The sequence below is a fragment of the Silurus aristotelis genome (genome assembly GCF_946808225.1).
Source record: "Silurus aristotelis genome assembly, chromosome: 28".
Classification (NCBI taxonomy): domain Eukaryota; kingdom Metazoa; phylum Chordata; class Actinopteri; order Siluriformes; family Siluridae; genus Silurus; species Silurus aristotelis.
In genome coordinates, this window is record NC_139601.1 from 5,168,122 (window position 1) to 5,189,838 (window position 21,717).

Below are 21,717 nucleotides of genomic sequence, written 5' to 3' on the forward strand. Positions count from 1 at the left end.
AGTCGGGAGATGGGAGAAAGTTGTAGAAAGTCAACCATCACTGCAGCCCTTCACCAGTGGGGCTTTATAGCAGAGTGGCCCGACGGAAGCCTCTCCTCAGTGCAGGACACATGAAAACCCGCATGGAGTTCTCCAAGATGGTGAGAAATAAGATTCTCTGGTCTGATGAGACCAAGATAGAACTTTTTGGCCCTAATTCTAAGCGGTATGTGTGGATAAAACCAGGCACTGCTCATCACCTGTTCAGTACAGTCTCAACAATGAAGCATGCTGGTGGCAGCATCATGCTGTGGGGGTGTTTTTCAGCTGCAGGGACAGGACGACTGGTTGCAATCAAGGGAAAGATGAATGCGGCCAAGCACAGGGATATCCTGGACGAAAACCTTCTACACAGTGCTTTGGACCTCAGACTGGGCTGAAGGTTTACCTTCCAACAAGACAATGACCCTAAGCACACAGCTAAAATAACGATGGAGTGGCTTCACAACAACTCCGTGACTGTTCTTGAATGGCCCAGCCAGAGCAATGACTTAAACCCAATTGAGCATCTCTGGAGAGACCTAAAAATAGTTTTTCACCAACGTTTACCGTCCAACCTGACAGAACTGGAGAGGATCTGCAAGAAGGAATGGCAGAGGATCCCCAAATCCAGGTGTGAAAGACTTGTTGCATCTTTCCCAAAAAGACTCCTGGCTGTATTAGATCAAAAGGGGGCTTCTACTAAATACTGAGCAAAGGGTCTGAATACTTAGGACCATGTGATATTTTAGTTTTTCTTTTTTAATAAATCTGCAACAATGTCAACAATTCTGTGTTTTTCTGTCAGTATGGGGAGCTATGTGTACATTAATGAGGAAAAGAAATGAACTTAAATGATTTTAGCAAATGGCTGCAAAATAAAAAATAGTGAAAAATTTAAGGGGGTCTGAATACTTTCCGTACCCACTGTATATATATATATATATATATATATATATATATATATATATATATATATATATATATATATATATATATATATATATATTTGTGTATATATTATTCGCAGGATTGTCATGAGTTGAGACAAATTGAGAAAATATTCTTTTAAACGTTTTCAAATATTATGATGTTGAAAATTACAGAAATCATCTGGAAGCCAAACAGAATTTTTGGTATGTTTCCACACGGATGGTTTTAATTACCGGATGTGTGCACTATGTCGGATTTCGGTGGTTGATTTGAGACTCGGCGGATCAATAAAACAAATGTTTAACGTGTCCATTTTATAAAATTTGTGCCGTTAAAGATTTCTTCCTTGTGCCATCTCAGGGAGTATTTTATTGCCACAGTCACCATTGGCTTGCTCATTAGGGACAAACTTACATTTATCACCACATTATCTGTGTCCATTTTAAAAAGCGCTATACAACAAAAAAAATGTATTGAAATTAATTGAATTAAAAAGACTACTTGTAAATCGTATAACACTGTTACAGCAGCCGAGTCAAGTTAGCTAGTAGTGTATTGTCATTTCAACCCTATACAGCAGTTACAGTACGCAGTAACCAGAGCCCACACTAAACTACACTAATCCTACACAGGATGGCGTGAAGTGCACGTGTTGACAGCTACAGTATGACAGAAGAACATTAAGCACAGTAAGAGACAATGCAATGCCAAACAGTACATAAAGAAGTTATAAACTTTGAAATGAGAGACGTTATTCACTGACTGCCAATCACAACGCATTATGCTTTTATTCACAAGTCAAGCGCACGGACGTGCGTTCAGTGCACGCTGACATCCTAATGGTATACAATAAATCCATTTCATTTCAAAGGAAATAGAAAATAGAGGCTTTTACCATGTCAAAGTAGGTTTTTGAGATGAAATATCGCTATAATAGCCAGAAATTCGCACACATTAGGTGATCAAGCGCTACCAGGTAGCATAAAATATCAATTGAGTCACCGGTGAAGGTTGTCATAAGCCAGAACACCAAATATGCTGATGATATAGGCCTAAAAAAATAGAGGTTGCACATGTACAGTAGAAAAACAAAGTAAAATAACAGGGGTTATATAGATTTTTCTTCAGTCTGCTCTGGCTACCAGAATACCCTTGTAGTGCAAAACCAAGCAAGTATCTTCAGAGTCCAAAACACATGCAACAAAGTGTGTGTATATGCACATAAGGTAGTGCTTTTGTGTCTGTGTGTGTCCAGAGTCCAATAAACGTCACTTTGCACTTGGCTTTTACTGCATGTTACAACCCAGTTCAGGCGAATCATAATGCAGTCCCAGTTTTAAACAAATAAAACACTTGAAAGCATCCTGATACAGGAAAATAATTAAAGACAGATCAAAGTGAAGTGTTTTTTCTTCTTATACGACAGTCATATGCAAGCAAATACAATCTTTACACTTTTTTTATTTGTGAATGACAAATCAAACATTTAGCGATTTATAGTGATCGCTATTTGGATTTTATATATATACACATATATATACACTTTGAATGCCTAGCATTAGCTTAGCTTTTAACTTTTTATACGCAAATGCATATTAATAACAGGAAGTATAATATCCAACACGCTCCTAAATAAATCTTTTCTCCACATTTTACTCTTAAAACTTCAGAAACCATCACAACAGGCAGTAACTTAGACTCCGTCTTGACAAAGTCACACAATGGACAGATTGTGTGTTTATTTTTACGCACAACCTGGGGATAAGAAGTGTGTGAGCCTCATCTGTGAACGTTCTTGTACGCACACTGCTATGTCCACAAACCGACGGACTGGACAGAGTGCACCAGGTCTCGCTAAATGAAGTTTGACTCCAACAAGTGTTGTTCAAATGTCTGTCAGTTTTGATCTATTCATGACACTTTCTTTTGCTTGTGCCCGTCCTGAGCAGGACGGCTCTGTGTCTTAGATTATAGACTAACGTTTGTATGTGAGAGCTTTATCCGCACATCTGGCTGAGAGGAACAGCGTAGCTCAATGCTAATTAAAACCGACAGGCTTTTTAAGAGCCCTTAATTAACTCTGATTATTATCCAAACATGACAGACATTGAATTTGACACAGACCGCCATCTCTGACAATCAGTTTTCCAGCTTGTGTCGCACAGGGGAGCAAACTTCCACTCCGGAAATGTCAGCACGGATAAATCACATATCCTTAACACGGGTCGAGCGATACAGTGGGTTTATTGCTTGTGTGCAGCTGTGACAAATGTGATATAAATAATAAATAATGGATCGTAAATGTCGATTAGAGGTAACTATAAAATGTTAAATACAAATACAGGAGAAAGAGAATAAATTTTCACCTCTCACCTTAGAGTGTAACGATATAAACTGCTCAGGAAATGATTTCAAAAACTATTATTCCAATTCTAGAAACAAAATAATGATTGGCAAAATAAAATAAAGATCTACGCTGTACATCCAAAAGTATTTGGACACCTGACTTTTCCAGCCACATGTGGTTCTTCCAACAACCTTTTACTACAATTGTATATGATGCTCAGGTAGCATTATATTTTCCATTTACTTAAACTAGGAGACCCAAACCTGTTCCAGCGTGATAATGCCCCTGTGCACAAATCCAGCTCCATGAATGTTTGGTGTACATGGGTTGGAGTGGAAGTTGGGTTGAGTGGCCTGCTATAGAGCTCTGATCATCTGAACATCTGAGCACCTTTGGAATAAATTTGAACGCTGGCTGCACCCCTCTTATCTCACTACAAACATGAATCTCCACAAGCACATTCCAAAATCTAGTGGAACATAGTGGAAGTTATTATAAGAGCAAAAAGGGATTAAATGTGCAATGATCAGGTGTCCACAAACTACACTCCAAAGATTGTATAATTAAATCATATGAAATAGATAATAATAATTTGTGCCTGTGGATGTTGGCAAATAGAATATATTTATTGATAATAATTAATTTAAAAGTAAATACTTCTCCTATGAGACACACAAAAACAAATTTACTGTGTGAAATTATTCGAAATAGTTCTCTTTTCTTTAATTTAAAATAAAATTATTATATTATTAGTAGCGCTACAGCGATTTTTCTTTTTTATATACTGGTATATGAAATAGCTTTGGGCAATGTTATGCTAAAAATATGCACACCTGGTGTGAATTCAGGGTGCTATCTCTCCAGGGTGCTATCAGTGTCTCTTCCTGCTCTTCAAATATGTTACCTACTGTCAAGCAGACCATAAAATACTCCCCAAACATCGCCAATTAACTAAATTGTGCCGCCACAGCCTGACGTGTCCGTTCTAATGCAGGATGTGAGGGGTGTGTGTGTGTGTGTGTTAGAGATGGCAAAAGTACACACATCCTTCACTCAAGTAGAAGTACAGATACTCGTGTTTTAAAGACCCTGGTAAAAGTCCCGACTACACTTTTTCACTCAGGTTAAATTAAAGAAGTTTGGGCTCTGACATGTACTTAATTCAATAGTAGCCATTACTACTACCCGTATTAGTGTCGCGCTGATAACTGGACGTCGCATCAGACTGAACAAGTTCCATATAGAACACAAGCAGAGCAAAGATGATGATCAGGTGATCAGGAAAGTCTCTGTTTTCAGTCAAGTTTGCATCGCTGACTCGAATTGTCTAATCACGTTAGTCATACTCCTTGTTGCCTTCTGCCTTGCTTGTTGTTAGCTTCGTAAACTAGCCTAAGTCTGCGGTGTGTGAGAGACAGCAAATGATACACCAGTGGTAGGATGAAAAAGCTGCGCATTAAAAGAAAAAATATCGATCGTGTCACCAAATCGTTTAAAACTAAAGTAACAAGCCTGTTTTGAAAATGTATGAAATAGAAAGTTCCGATATTTGTGTAAACAATGGAATGAGCGAAAGTAAAAAGTTAGAAAAATAACTATTGAAGTATTGATGCCAGACAAATCTACTGAAATACAGTAATAAAGAATTTGTACTTCATTACTTCCTATCTTTGGTGTGTGTGTGTGTGTGTGTGTGTGTGTGTGTGTGTGTGTGTGTGTGTGTGTGTGTGTGTGTGTGTGTGTGTGCGTGTGTACTGAGTAAGTAGTTTTCTTGACATCAAACTAAACAAATATAATGCAAGCAGACAGGAAGCAGCCCCGACATACATACGCCTAAATTGCATCAACCCATTAGACAGTTAGACCAAGGTGATCATACGCATAAGAACAACGAAGTGTATTTTAACATGGCATAGTGAATAATGTGTGTAGGAGAGCGAACGTTTCAGGGGAAGGAAGAACAGTGGGGCGGTGACCTGTTTCTCTCTGTATCTCTCTCTCCAGCGTCCCTCTCTAACTCCTCTTATGCTTTTTCCCTACTCACTGATTAGATACATTCCCAACAGGTGTGCGATTCTTACCACTTGTCCCCCTTGGTCTTGGCCTCCATTCACAAACCGGCCACGCCCCTGCTGCCACAATGGAAAATCTCAGTTCTGTGGATAAGGGCGTTCTGTGGACGTCGCTCTGGATAAGGGCATCTGCTAAATGCTAAATGGTACACTGGAGACTCCTTTACTTAATTATTCACACACTTTTTACTAGTGCTGTAATGCAATAATACAACCTGTATCTGTTAATGATCTAAACATAAATAGAATTATTGATATTGGGATTTAAAACAAGTGGATAATTCAGTATGTTCCCTAAAACCATAAAACGCATGTGCTTTTCGTTTAAAATAATAACCATCACGTTGTGTACAGGCTTCAGAGCTACCGTACTCGTCACAATGAAGCACTTTGCTCCTTCATGGTTACTAGGAACCTGTATCTGACAACAGGAGACAACACAAGACTGCGGCAGTGCTCACACATCAAGACTGAGCCGAAGAGTCAACCTTTTTTCCAGAGGCATTTTTTCCACAAGAATGTAATGGTAAATAATTGCGAAGAAAGGTGTCAAAACTTATTGAGACAAAACTGAGAACATTTCCAACACTCGCTTGTGAGCAGAAGTCACAGCATGACCAAGACAGAGGATGACACTTTGTCTTGATGACCTTTTAACCTACTGTTTGATGTATTTTAAGATGGTGAATTTAAAGCTAAAGCAGCAATGAATCAAGACGATTCTCAAGTAAATGAAGGCAAGGAAGATGAGAAATGTGTGGAAATTAGAAAGGGTTATAAATGATATTCATCATATAAAATAGTAATCGGACATCTTAATTGAATGTGGAGCATAGGACCAATGAGTTTCAGTACTAAAACCAATATCAGTCACTAGAACACTTATCCTTATGCAAGGTATCCTGACATGACTATGTTGGTATACAGGCATCAGCCCAATCCATTTAATACGCTTAACAAAATTAATAAGTAAATTACGTGCACTCTGTGAATATATATATATATATATATATATATATATATGTATATATATATATGAAAATATATGTTCTGTTGAAAGTGTTTAGCCGTGAGTTATAATATATAAGATATCGAGGGGATACCGAATGTGTCCACAGTTACATCAAAAGCTCTAAAGAATTTAAAATATGCAATAGCTTTTATTTGATTTCCTTGGACACGAAACGTATTTTTTTTATATATATTCATACGCAGAAGCGATTACCTTCTGTAATCAGGTTCTCGAAGTTTTTAACGGTATTAGAACTCTCTACCTAAGAAAGCACGGTTGGTTACATCATTTCTGCATTTCTGTACAAAATTGTCCAACACCAGTCATTTTTCCAGTGACTAATGTGATTATTTTAAAGGTCAGCATTTGGAATCCAGCCATTTCGCAGAACTCTACACAACTGCAACCTCCAAAACAAAATCAAAAGACAACACAAAGCATTAAATTAAAGTAGAACTATTTGCCCCAGTCAAGTTTCTCTGCCCTCGCTGCTTTAAAATCCATAATGTAACAGATAAGTGAAGATGGAGCCGAAAATTACCGCATCATTAAATGCTTTGCACGATGAATTGGAGGTAATCCCGGTGTCATTTCACTTCTGATCATTATCCGTCTTAGAATCTTCGTCAAAGATTGCTCCATCATGTGCAGTACAGATAATGCCAGCACAGATTATACTCGAGTGAGTAATAATGACACATTACAGCTAATTTCTCTCCATCCCTTTCGGCTCGTTCTTAACATCCTTTTTCCTGTAACTTGTGACGTATTGCTGATTCAACAGCAGCCTATTACACTACTCTACCCCATTCCTGGCCCTGAAGATTCACTCACACACTAACACACACAAACAGCCCAGTAAATTTAGTAGCGCATCACAGTGCATTGGAATACTCTGAGAGCCACACACCAACCTACTCACATACACTTTTTTAGAGAAGCCCCACCCTGTGATGGATCAAAATTTGGTTGGTGTGATTCTGGTATCAAAACACAACACAAAAAATGTTTTGGCACCGTACTGCTTAATACTTGGCTCTTATTCTGCGAAAATTGTTACAATACCTTATATCGTAAAAAAAATGTTTTATAAAGTACACATAGTACCGTATTTTCCGGACTATACTTTTTTCCCCACTCTTTGAACCCCGCGGCTTAAACAACGAAGTGGCTAATTTATGGATTTTTCCTGGGTTTTTCTCGTTTCACAAACTTAAAGCCAAAAAACTGAGCCCCATAACATTAGACTAATGAAATTGCTGAACGGGTTCAAGTGAACCAATGAAACTCTTTATATTAAATCAGATGCGCTCCCACTGAATCGGGCCGCACCACATCATAAATATGGATGATGTTCCTCTGACGTTTGACCTGCCGCTCACTCGGACTGTCTACAGGAAATGCGAATCATTCGTCACGCTGAAAACAACCGGGCATGAAAACACGCACTTCACCTGTGTTCTGAGCTGCACGGCATCGGGAGAAAAGCTTCACCGATGGTGATTTTTAAACGCACGACGATGCTGAAAGAAAAACTCCCGAGAGAAACAGTTGTGAAAGGAAGGAGGAAGACAGTGAACAATGACTTTCTTGGTAGGCTACTGTTTAGATACAAGCCGTGTAACAGACACTGTCTTTCGTTAAAGCCTGTGTAAAGTTCATTAGTTTCAGTGTAGACACCTGCGGCTTATAGACAGGTGCGGTGTATTTATGTTCAAAATCAAATCTTTGTCAAATTCAGTGGGTGCGGCTTATATTTGGGTGCGTTTAATAGCCCGGAAATTACCGTATACATATAGTACTCATATAAGTGTACAAAGTTTTACAGAAAACTATGTTTTACACCTCAAGAACTTCCACTGTCTTGGATTCATAACAAGCTGCATTGTTCGTCTTATTATTTGGAATAAAGAGGTATAAAAGGAATAAAACATTTCAGGATCAATGAGCTGGTGAAAGTAAATCACTCTGCATGTCTTCATGTAAATAAATAAATACAAATGTTGGCTGAAAGTAAACTTTTTTTCTTATTTCAAATTGAAATTAAGATGTTCGAACAGCTGCCGTCCTCTCCAATCTTCATGTTTAAAACACTCCAAGTATGTTTCCATCCTTATCTCTAACCTTCTTTGGAGTCAGGGGCATCCTTCTCTTACAATCACACCACTTCAACATCCTTGACCATAACCTAAAAATACAAAAACGTGCATTATTTTGTTATCTATGACTGGGTGTCTTTGGTAGAGTGATGACCACTGCACCCTTTCTAACCATCTATGACACCAGACTGAAATCCCTCCATCCATCAGCCCCTTGCTTCAAGAGCAATTCCCCCTGGCTCCACAGTGCCACTGGAATATAAAAGACAACGTGATAGATATGGGATACGGAAAGATATCCCCTGTTGTGTGCTGGTGTATCTTTGTGTTAGAGTAACAGTTTTGGAATTAAACTGAAATGGATCTTCACCATATTCTGTCAGATCCAAGCTGTCATTAATTAAGCATATAAATGCATGAAAGCATTTGTCATAGTAATTCGGTTTAGGTTCACTAAAACTGTGAGCAAAATAAAAAAAAAAACAGGGGTCACATGGGGTCAAAAACTTCTGTCCTCACTTACATTATATTCAATTTTGAGATGCTTTTCTGCTCACCACGACCGCACAGAGTACTGGTAATTATACGAGGAAACATAGATTTCCTGACTGTTTCCTAATCAGCATGGTGTTCCTTTCCTGGCTTTTTATTTCATCACATTATGTATACAGCCTAGTGTAAAAATCCTAGGAGATACTAAACCCACTGCTCTGTATAGCAACAGCTAATGAGGCATACTCAACATATGGACTGCTAAGTACTGTAGCTGTAATCCTTTTCATTTCTCAGTTTACGATAATAAGATAATCAGCCGCTTCTGTGCTTTCCTTTAGCCTCCAAAAAAATCTACAGGCTTTTTACACATCCGGGTCTTGTGTAGTAAACAATTGTGTGTATGTATGTGTGTGTGTGTGTGTGTGTGTGTGTGTGTGTGTGTGTGTGTATGTGTATGTGTGTGTGTGTGTGTGTGTGTGTGTGTGTACATGTATGTCCTCTACAAAGGCTAAATATACACAACAAAACACTTCACACCACCCCATTTGCCTTGCCAATAAACAGTGTGTGAATATAAAGCTGAGTAAATAAGACAGCAGATAAAGAGACACAGGCATGCTAATAAAGAGCAGCACACACACACAGTTATACCGAGGTTACAAACTTCAAGCAGACTGCCTGCCTCTCTTTCAATTTGAACCAAAATGCAAAGAAATAAAAAAAATTAATTTGCTTCAAAGATACACTGGAAACTGTTTTATTCTTTCGGTCACAAACAAATTGACAGAAAAAGAAACTAAGAAAAAGTGGGGTTTTTTTTCCTAAACCCTTTTTATTCCAAGAAATGTCCTTCAAATTCATATAGAGCAAAATCTTTTATTCTTCTTATAATACAAAATAGAGTGAATATGCACAGAAATCACCAAAGCACAAAGAACACACATACTTGAAAACTCACATCCAGCATATTTTCTTTTTTACTACTCTGCACTAATAAGAAATTGAATCGTAGGTATGTGAACACCTGAGTGTAACACCCATATGTGGTTCTTTTTCAAACTGCTAGCATACATTTGAAATGCACAGGTACATAGGATGTCTGTATGGTGATATATTACAGTTTGGAACTCTAAAGTCCAAACATGGTCCAGCATGTGCACAAAGCAATCTCTATTTTAAAAGGGTAGAGTAGAAAAAAAACGACTTCTTTGCTGACCATTTTTGATATACCAAGTGCACCTGAATTCCTTACTCGACGTCAGTATTGTGTCATGGCTGAATGATCACAAATCCACACAGCCATGCTCGAAAAGCTAATGGAAAGCCTTTTAAACCATACCATACTTTTTAAACCACCGTCTAACCATACCGGGCGATGCTATTTATTAGGTTTTTTTAAATTGTGGAGTTTTTTATTCTTTGCTAGAGTCCTGCATTATGGCAAAAAAGCCATTCAGGTTGCCATAGTAATAGTATGCATAGTCGTTCAGTGCCTATATTACCAATAATTAACATGAAATGACTTCAACAATGTTTCCTTTTCTTTACACCATTCCATCAAATCCATCAGTCTCACAGTCCGAAATGTTTTATCCTGAATCAAATATGACGGGTACGGTGTCATAAGAAAATCATCAGCGCCATGGTGGTGTGAAATGGCCCACGCATTTACACTACCTTCTTGATTTATTAAATCATGCTTTTTTAAATTTATTGTTTATTTAATGTTATTATTTGAATGTAATGATATCTGTAAAACAAGTAATTTCATGTCACATTTATAAACACCAGACAAAAATGTGACCCTTGTAATTCCTTGTATGGAGTATTCCTCTCCATAAGTCTGCCTGCAAACGTTGTTACTATAGAAACGCTAATGCTTTAGGAAAAGTGCATTAATATGAACTTCTGGTTTGCCTTGCAGCCAGAACGACTGTCAGAGTTGTGCTTATAGCAAATTAGTCACCTTCTGACCTATTGGAATTGAGAATATCAGTGCACTAGTATAAACAGATTTAATAAATATTTATTACCATCGGCAACAAAATCTGGTAGATCCCCGCAGACTCATGTCATTGACCTTATGGCATAATGGTATTATTTCCCAACCAGCTTAGCAATGGTGTAGTCAGTTAGTGTTCAGAAGATTTTAAAATTGCTTGGAGGACAAAAAAACTATATTAACTTATTAACTAATAAGAGACGTGACCCATGTACGACTCAGCTATTAGCAGAGAGATGAAGTTTACCAAGACAAAAATGGCGAATGAAATATTTTATTAATGTGACCTTTCAATTTAATTTATTTTACTTTACATCTTGCATTCACTAAAATACTAATCCATATTTAAAAACCACAGAGGAAAAGGTGATGGTCAAATCCTAAATGAAAATATACGGCAAAATTTAGGTAAAAAAGACGAGGTTCAGGTTTAATAACAATAATGCACGATTAAACTTCGAAACTATTTGACTATAGGCTGTGCATACACAATCTAATCAAGGAGAAACACTGAGCAGGTGAACACAAGTCAAATGCACACAGGACTCAAATCACATGGGATAAAACAAGTACGTATTGAATCCTGGCACACACACACACTGAGAGGTGGTAGTCTTAATTTTATGTCTTCTGGAGGAGTAAAAAGTTGACATACAAAAGAGAAAGATTTTCAGTACAGAAATATTCGTAGTTTTCAGAACTAATTATATATATATATATATATATATATATATATATATATATATATATATATATATATATATATATATATATATATACACAAGAAAATGTACAAGAAAAAGAAAATATACAAGAAAAAAAAAAAAGCTCAAACTGAAGAGGTTTCCAGGCTACACTCATACTGTATATAACTCATAATTGACTGAAATGTATTCCTGATGCACAGGTAGCGAATGGAGGTTAAAGTCCTGTATTCAGAATCAAAATACAAACTAAGAAAAGCTACAAGCTTATTGCAGGGTTACTGTGACAACATGCACAATGGAAGCATAGTGCCGAAAAGAAATTAGAGTAAATAGCTAGGGCCTTAGCAAAAGACAGGAAGAAGAATAGACTGGCTATATTACATTTATTTAAATGTGAACTGCAAAAAGCCTGCTGCGGGCCGGTCTTGAGTTGAACTTCAAGTTCATTTCAATTTTAAATCAGTTTAGAAAGCTTTTGAAAGTTCTGCTTTGCTAAACCCGGCAACATTCAATATTTTTTATCAACACATTATTCAATATTATAATTGAATAATAAAGAGAAAATCAATTTGGACTAAGTTAGAAATTTTGGCTTACTGCATATGGTTCTTTAACAAACATTAACAGGTATTTTGTGTTATATTATACAGTGGTCCCCCGGTTATCGAACGGCTCAGATATCCAACATTCCGGTTAGCGAACGGTTTTCCGAACTAAATTTGGGTCCGGTGAACGAACAAAGTTCCAGTTATCGAACGCCACCCACGCTGCCCAACCCAGCGGGAGCGGAAGAAACTGCTTCCCCTTCAACCATCGCTGAGTAAGCATCTATCGCAACTTCTGTTTGTGAACAATATTAGTGATATTTAGCTGTTAGTACAGTCATCATTTTGTTTCTTACTTTTGTAAAGTTGTTTATTTATGCTTTTACAGAGCCAACAAAAAGTACCCGCAGAGATCGGGATTTGGCAAAAGGCAATCCATAAATAATATCCACGGTGCTTCACGGAGAAAGCCCGATTGCGATGAGCTCAATGTGGGCGGGGCACGCATGAGCGAAGGAACAGGGCATTCCCTGAAGCACCGAGGTATGACAGCCACTGAAGGGGGCGTGGCAGGGGGATTCCTGACAGTATTAATATGGCTTAAAACAGGAAAAAATGGTTAATTATTGGGTATTGGTGGAGTTCGGAACCGGATTAATTGGTTTTCCATTATTTCTTATGGGATAATTAGGTCCGGTTTTCGAACATTTCGGATTTGGAACGGTTTTAAGGGACGAATTAAGTTTGATAACCGGGGGACCACTGTATATATTTTTGGTTAACAATTATATTCAACCAACAAAGTTATGTGTCAGAACAATATTCACCAATTCACTGGCTTGTAATATGTGTTACACACTGTACGGCATAATTTTGGGATTTCTTTCAATTCGAGAAAAAAAAAAACACTGAAATGCTTGATAATTACTTGATAAGCAGAATCATAGATGTGACGGAAGCGAAAGGAGAAACGTCAATGCCAAAGATTGTAGATCAATTTAAGTCGAATAACCGAGCAGCATCTCTGCTCAGACAGTCCTGGGTTATGTTGCGTCGTTTTTATCTCCGTTCTAGTCATGATCCTCGTCCTCTATTATATCACACCTACCCTGGTGCTGACTGTACAGCCCAATGAACAGAAAATCTGAACATTACAATGTACACTTTCAAGATGAATAATCTGAGAAATAATACTGGCTAACTCAAGGACTGTATTATTGCCCAATCAGGATAATCGACTATTGAATATTCTCTGTGACATGTAAACCAAAATCTCATTTGCTGTGTGGAATACATCCCACTAAGTGAACAAGTAAACCAGAATCAACATTACTGCTACCAAAAGCCCATATAGAAGAAAAGATCTTGACATTTGACAGAATGACATTTAAAAAAACCATACAGATCCTTCCTAAGAATCTCTCCTAATGGTGAACAACAAAAAAAAGAGTTTTCACGTCTGTGTGTGTGCTCCCTATTACCACAATTAAGTGTGGAAAAGCTGCAATGAAGTGAAAATCTGGAAATGTAATGTGGTGTGGTGTGAGTGATAATTAGGTGCCATTATTCAGCTCACAGATGGTTGGAAAACGCTGGACCTGTCACCGATTTCTTGTTGAGATGTAGAGTGGAAAGGGATTGAATGTGCGCAGGGATGCTATTATTCTGAAAGTGGGGCGAGTTGCTGGCAGAGATTAACCAAAATTGCCCTGAGCAGACGAAATCGCCTTGATGAGCCACTCACACTTTCAGCAAAAAAGGTTCCTGCGGTTCATAAGACCACATGTCCTGTACAAAGAGTATATTTTCGAAGCCAAAGTCCATCAATGCAGTTTACATCATTTTATTTAACATTTTATCTGCCACCTGTCTCCAGCTTGTTGTGTAGCCCAGAATCAGCAATGCTGAAATCATTGACAAATGTGATCGGAGCTTCTCATAATGGCTTCACAGTTTGACCACTGGATTTTTGTGCATATGCATCAACACTTTTCAGATTTTTTAGCAAATCTAGTTGTTCTCTTTCCCACAATATAGACAAATACATATAAAAATAAATAAATGCAATTCTTTCTCTGTCCTGTGAGCTTCATATCTGAAAACCTCTCGAGCAAATCCCACAGTCACGATACACACCTTTACCGTGAGCAACTTCGAACTTATCTGCATTTGTATTTTTTTAGAGCACATTATTTGTTCGGTCCAAATAATGCATTCATATTTTATTCGTAGTCGTGTATATACACCTAGTCGGGAGTACTTGTATGCAAAAATATGCGCACACAAGAATAACTTCATGAATCACTTTCTACACAATAAAACTTATTTACCAAACCAGGCTTGTGAATCTACTGCCATCCCCAGTTCAAAACTTTCCCTACTCCCCACACTGCTGGCCCAATTCACGAACGGCTTGTTAAATAGTTAAACATTGTAAAGCCGTGCGACTGGAACCTCTGATCTCGATAGATCAACCCTGTCTGGAAACAGTTTTTTCATGCTTTAGGGGTGATGACATCACAGCAAGATGAGTAGCTTTTCAGACAAAAGCATGGAGTCTGACATGCTGCTGACTGCACTAATAACAGTCATTTTTCATTTGAGCGCTACCTCATCCTACACCCAAGCTATCGACTGATTCCATCGCGATTCAGACAATGCAATTAGCTTGGGCAGTTTTGCATATGCCGTTGCAATTTCTCTCGTTTCCTTGCCATGTGTTTTATATTCATCCATCTGCTACTGGCACCAGCATATCGAATAAGCACGATAAAGCTTATTCCAGTGTTACTGGGACAACACGTACGAGCACACACAATGAAAACAGAGTTACTGAAAAGAGATTGGGCAAATAAATGGAACACTGGAGTCTCGGTGAAATGAAGGCAGAAGAATAGAGCGACTGTATTACACTCATTACACGGTGCAGCAAGGAGAGAGGAGAGAAGGAGCGAGAGTCGCCAACAAATACACACAGCAGGAGATGAACAGAAGATTTCATTTTCATGACTACAGACAGCCAAGCTGCTCAACTGCTCATTTAATGTGGATTATACTTTTTATGGGGCCTCATTCGCTGTAATAATCCCATAAAAAGACGAACTATACACACGATTGTTGCAAACAGTAGACGAGACAGACTCGAACGGAAGAGTTTGCGCCATAATGACAGAATACCTGCATATCAGCAGGCCGGCGTGGAAATAAAAGTGCATGTCTCATCACTAACGTGAGGAACCGTCAGCAGAGATTTTCGCGGCCTTCGAAAACACAACGCTCTGTTTATGAACACCGTGTGCACATTGTGCAGGGCATGAGGAGTGAATGATTGAACAATAGCTTGCAGTAATGAGGAGAGAGTGAGACAAAGAGAAAGGGAGAGGGAGAGAGAGAGAGAGAGACGCAATTCTCGAATGCAAAAACAAAGACCTGTTGCAGAAAGCTTTGTGGGCAAAACCAAAGAACACCCACACGAACACGCCTGACTCATTAAACACACTGCGGGCTCTTACCTTTGACAATGGTGTGACCCCACAGCTGCTCCCGTGGGATAAACACGGTGTAGAAGTTCTGGGAAAATCCGAGTCTACATGGATCCATAGTCAGACTTCCAGCAGCATCCTGAAGACAAAAAAAATGTGAAAAGGTTTACAAGCAGATTGGAGAGCACACGGGTCCAAGTTCTTTCTCCAGTCCACCAACTATGCATCCTATACACTCTTTTTCAAAACAGTGGTTATGTGTGTATTAAATATATATATATATATATACACAATATCTCACAAAAGTGAGTGCACCCCTCATTTCAGCAACCATTTTATTATATCTCAATTGACAGTACCATATAAATATGACTTTGATATATTTTCAAGTCAATATACAGCTTGTAAAGAAGTACAGATTTACTGTCCTCTCAAAATAACTCAATATACAGTCATTACTGTCAAAACAGCTGGCAACAAAAGTAAATACACCTTAAGTGAAAATGTCAAAACTGTATCCAAAGTGTCAGTATTTTGTGTGAGCACCATTGTTGTCTAGCACTGCTTTAATCCTCCTGGGCATGGAATTCACCAAAGCTGCACAGGTTGTTGCTGGGATCCTCTTTCACTCCTCCATACTGACATCGCGGAGCTGCTGGACGTTAGATACATGGCACTTTACCACCTTCCACTTGAGGATCCCCACAGGTGCTCAATAGGGTTCAGATCTGGAGACATACCTGTCTTTCTTGTGAGCCAGCTTCAGAAGAGGAAGTTCCTTCTGGGACGATGGCCATGTAAACCGACTTGTTGCAGTGTGTTGCAACGTATGGTCTAAGCAATGATAAGCCAAGCTTCTACTTCTGCAACCTCTAAATGCTGGCAGCACTCATGCTTCATGATGCAGATGGACAATCACATCTTCAAACATTAATTCAATAAAGCATGAATTTCACTTCCTGAGGGCCAAACTAATAACAAAGATACCTCAAAAACACAGAACTGGAAACAACTGCAGTAAAGCCAGATTAAAGACGTATCTTTTTAGCGAGGCCTACACATAACACACATCACATATCATAACTTTGTGCTCCAGTACATTTGATCACATGCACATTATAAACTTGTGCTTGTTAATATAATAAACAGCAGCTACGCTAAATCCTCTCTATTGCTTCTCTTTCTCTACCCATCCATAGGCATCATGAGGTTGCACCAGCCCCAGTCACGTTTGACCTCTTTGAGTGTTTAAAGGCTCTGGCATGGAGAAACTGGTGTTGGATCTGTGATGATCTCAGATGTTGAGCTATTTTATGAGTTGCTCAGTAGCTCCTGGTTCTATAATCTGAAATGACTGTATAAGACTGTAGAAAGGACATTACTCATAATCTTACACTCCAGTGCTCATGTTAGTTCTCACTCTCCAGTGTTCTGTATTGTTTAAAGACTATAATCACACTCTTGATGTCACCCAAATGAGGATGGGTTCCCCTTTTGAGTCTCCGCACAAGGTTTCTTCCTCATATCTAAGGGAGTTTTTCCTTGGCACAGTCGCAATGCCACAGTCACCACAGCATGTTGGTAGAAAATCTGGGACTTGTATGGACGCCTACTTAATGGGGACGCCTGGGTACACAACATAACTAATCTAAAGTTGCATGAACTTCGCTTGTGAATTTACCTGTGACATTCATACAGCCCGAACTCTCTTAAAAAAAAACAGTGCTCAACTACGCTTTATTTTCTTGGTAAAATATACACACTGAAGAAAAACTATATGTACTTTAACAGCACCATTCCAATGACCAAGAAAGTTATATTTAAAGGTCAAGTATTTCACACATTCGATCATGTGATTATATTGTTCATAAGGTCACAGGAGTTTAAATCATTTAAATTTTTGAGGCACATTACACAGCTTTGAAAAGCCTGTGTGCATTTCACCAACACACATACATGTTTGTTAAACATCCCATTCCAAAAGCAGGGGCAACAAAGTGTGTTATTACTCTGTGTTACTTTTTCCACTCGATTTTGGAGCAGTGGGGATTTGCATTCATTCATCCACAAGAGCATTAGTGAGTCCAGGCACAGATACCAGGTAAGGACGTCTGAGGTGCATTCGGTGTATTCGGTGTTCCAGAGTGTCCCGATGGTGATCAGTGGTATGTAGTTGAGGTCTCCAAATTCGGAGCTCGTTTTGTATCCAGACACGCTGGCATACTGGAAGAGGTTTGAACTTCTTGTTTCCTGTAAATCTTAAATACTAATATTCTAAACAACTGTGTGTATCCAACTTTGTAGGAAGGCCCACGTTTTGGTAAATGACAGTTAGGTGTCCACAAACTTTTGGTCATAATCACACTTGGTGAACACATACAACTTTTGACGTTTCTCAGGGTGCATGAAACGTATTAGCTAGATGATGTAAAAATCAATAATTTTGGCACAAAAATGAACCTTTGAACACCTTTATGGAGACCAACGCGCGCATTATAGCAACCTGCACTACAGTTCCATCAAAACAGGTACACAGGGGGAATTTTTGTTATTAAAAATATACAATAACTATTCAAACACACTGAACGGAATGATCACTTAAATTGAATCAAATAAACACAGTGCGCCATGAGCTGATGAAGTGCTCGAGCGCGCACCTGAACTTCACTAGTGTGATTGCATTCAGTCTTACCAGTGAGCTTTTCAGCACTAAAGCGCACGCCAGAGGAAGAACAAAGCCGACTTTCATTTTCGGCTCCGACTCAAGCAGTTCCTCTCTGAGCTCCGGTAATTCCTCCGTGAAGCTTTTGGGATGGAGATGGACTGAGACTCGTGCGCTGGTTCGCCTCGCGTCCCGACTGCAGGTGGAGTAACGGAAAGGCGCTGTTCAACTCAGCATCACCGCGACATCACCCCTCCTACTGAAGAGCGCACATGGGCAAGAGGGATGTGGAAAGCCAAAAAGAACACGGTTCCACTAAAGGGGATGCTTGTGCAGAGAAATAGTAGGGGTCTCCAAATGACAAAAGACATGGTGAAGAAAAAGGATAAAGAGATGCTCTACCAGAAAGACTATTACCTAATTTGGCAAATTAAAAATAGACCAATGGTGCATGTGCAAAATCAGAGCTTATATTTATTATTAATGGACATCATCAATTGGTGGACAGGATGAAGACTTGGTATAGAAATTCCCTAAGAGATTAAAAAAAAGTACTGCATTGAAGAAGATCCAATATAGTGAGTGATTAGACACAGTTTTCTAAATGTAATTTCCCCCATAGATCTTCCTAAATTGTCCATTGGTTTTTAGGCAACAATCACTTTAGCTGAAACAAAGTCAAAGCCACACTTGCCTTTTTTATTTATTTATAAAAAAAATTTTTTTGGGATGAGACAGAAGGCACCTGCTCTAAAACAAGCCTGAAGCCAGTGAAGAGCATATTTTTGAACTGCTGCTCATGCGGCGTCTTAAGTACACCTATCTATCACACCGAGGGGGAACGGCACAGTCTGCCGATATTCTATACATGAGCTCACTGAGGTCCGTGTCACTGTGATTGATAAAGGAATGTGCAACACCACTTCTCTTGCCTATGGCATCACAGGGATCCAAACTCGGAATGATCGAACATTTTTATTCTGCGCCACTTTGGGAAACAGGAGGATGACGGATAGAGGCGGCCGCATTACAACCTGGTATGAAGTTATGAAAGAATAATTCATAACTTATTATTAGAGTTTATTTTAATGCTCAAATACCAGGTGCTGGAATAAAAGCCGAGACAATCTTAAAGTGTAAAAGTGGAGAGAAATTGACATCGTTATCTGAAGATAAAGGTGAATGTACAAATAAATCATGAAAGCGTGTGGGTGAAAAAATCTTTCGACTCACTAAAGAGCAGCAAGAGTCTGTGGAGAAGGACATAGCAGATACCCTGAGGATGATCTGTGTAGGTGTGCAGGTGTTGGGGTTTTGAACTATGGTGTACAGATAACAGAGCAGGGGCCACTGATATCTGGAATGCAAAGACCAGTGAAGTAATTTCAGTTTGGGGGTCACATAAGAGAACCATAACAGGTTATAAAGGAGGTAAGCAGCAGCATTCTGAATGCCCTTTACAGGAAATATCGCATAGGCACTAGTAAGTCAATAAATAACTAGAGATGTATAAAAACTGAAATCAGTAAAAGGTCATATTCTTCCAATTTCCAGTGTTGGTCGGACTGTAAGGACACAGAGGATGATTGGCAGGGGGTTATTTATGGATAGTTGTCAAAGAGTAAAACAAACACTTCTACAGGTTTGTTAAGAGGGTGTTTAATGGGGCATACTGTAAATAAGAATCCTGGCATATTTCTATATCGTTATAAAATGTAATTACAGGTCCAGTATTTACAGTATTTTAATAACCCATCCCTCACATCCCTGACACATTATTTGATTCATTACTCACATTGAATCTTTTCCCTTGGGAATTCCTTTTCACTATTAGTGTATTTGGATATTTTTCTTTTATTCCTTGCTGTATTCATTATGAACAGCTCATCGACAAACATCCAGTCCAGTGCTCAACCTGTTGTTATAGCACAGTGTCATCCTACATTCATATATGACTTCTTACTGGACATGAAGCACAACCAGCTCCCTAGGATTAAAACCAGGTAGGATTGAGATATGCTGATAGAGATCTTGAGGGAAAATAGACCTCTAGTCTTAGCAGTAGGTGGTAAAGTAATTACTATAATTACAGCCTTAGCATTAATCTCTGTAATGACATGTGCCAAGGCGAGTTATTCCATATGCTATATTTCCAGCATTAAAAATGCATTTGCTTGTTGTTTGAAGCAAAACGCAAATGCAGCATTCTGGTGAAAACGCTCGGTGTACATCCTGCTGCGTGTGTGAGAAGAGGAATGAATTAATAATAGAAGCTTTACGACTGGGTCGACTCTGTTTTCCGTAATGGGAATCATGTGAGTTCTTATTGTCTCGACAAAAGTGTGATAATGCATAACAATGTCTTGTGAATAATGCAGATCAGCCAAACAGGTCTGATTTAATTACTCTGCCATGAAAGCCAAACGGCCTGGTGCAGAATCCGAAAGGAGGGAAAGTCTCCGCTCAGACGGAGCTTGGTGTGTACAACCTGTTCTCTCTTGCAGGCTTCCAGTCACACTGAATGTGTCTCTACGGTGAAATTCTGTACTTTAACGTGCATTTTGTTTGATTTACTTTGAGCCGTTGAAACCTTGAAATTTCTCTGCTGGAAATGTTTTGTCACGGCGTAGAACACAATGCAATGGGCTGAATAGTGTGTGGATTCAGGATGTGGCTTGGGATCCACCACCAGCTTGTCCCTCATGTAAAGATAAAAGAAAAAATAAGTGTGCTGACAACGTGATAGACCACTATTAAGCTGCCAGAATGGATTGAATACTTCTCAGCATATATCTTATTTTATAGATTCTCTGATACAGTACTGAACAGATAATCACCATTCAGTCTTAATGCATTAAAGATAAATAATTGGTGTTGAGAAGATGATGATGATGATGATGATGATGATGATGATGACGATGACGATGACGATGATGATGGCATAATTTCAGACCTCTTGGCTTTACAATGGCCGTATCCTATACGGACAAGCAAACTATTTTATATAACAAACAAAAGCAGACTCACTTCATAATTCATATAATTGTCAAAATTACCAGAGCAAGATCATTCACCATACACACTGTACAGTACCATAACTCAAGGAGTGCCCGGAATAGCCTCATTTGCCAGCGGGTGTATCAAGAGCAGGGCATGTGACCCGTTTAAGAGCACTTCAGTTCATCCTCTGCTTCGGAAAAGAAGCAAAAAGCATGTGGCTCTCAAGAGCCGGCTTCATTATTCTCTTAAACGGAACAGCACGTCTCAACAAACCACTTCATTATGTCTGTTCAAGTCTGTTAAAAGCAAGTCTTTCAGAAGACATACCGCTCTCATATAAAGG

General features: G+C 38.8%; 1 protein-coding gene across 6 annotated transcripts in view; it reads right to left on the bottom strand.

Moving 5' to 3' along the window:
* Positions 1 to 21,717, bottom strand: part of cdh4 (cadherin 4, type 1, R-cadherin (retinal)) — a 490,519-nt gene that overhangs the window by 408,726 nt on the left and 60,076 nt on the right. The window contains exons 2-3 of one of the 6 annotated variants that reach the window (XM_083534054.1): positions 18,405 to 18,633; positions 15,743 to 15,851 (exon numbers count right to left, since the gene is read on the bottom strand). In XM_083534054.1, the coding sequence (XP_083390180.1) occupies positions 15,743 to 15,851; positions 18,405 to 18,461 (166 nt within the window). In that variant the 5' untranslated portion in view covers positions 18,462 to 18,633. Of the gene's footprint in view, positions 1 to 15,742; positions 15,852 to 18,404; positions 18,714 to 21,717 lie in introns of those variants that run through there. The other 5 variants (XM_083534053.1, XM_083534055.1, XM_083534056.1 and 2 more) reach the window with 5 other exon arrangements.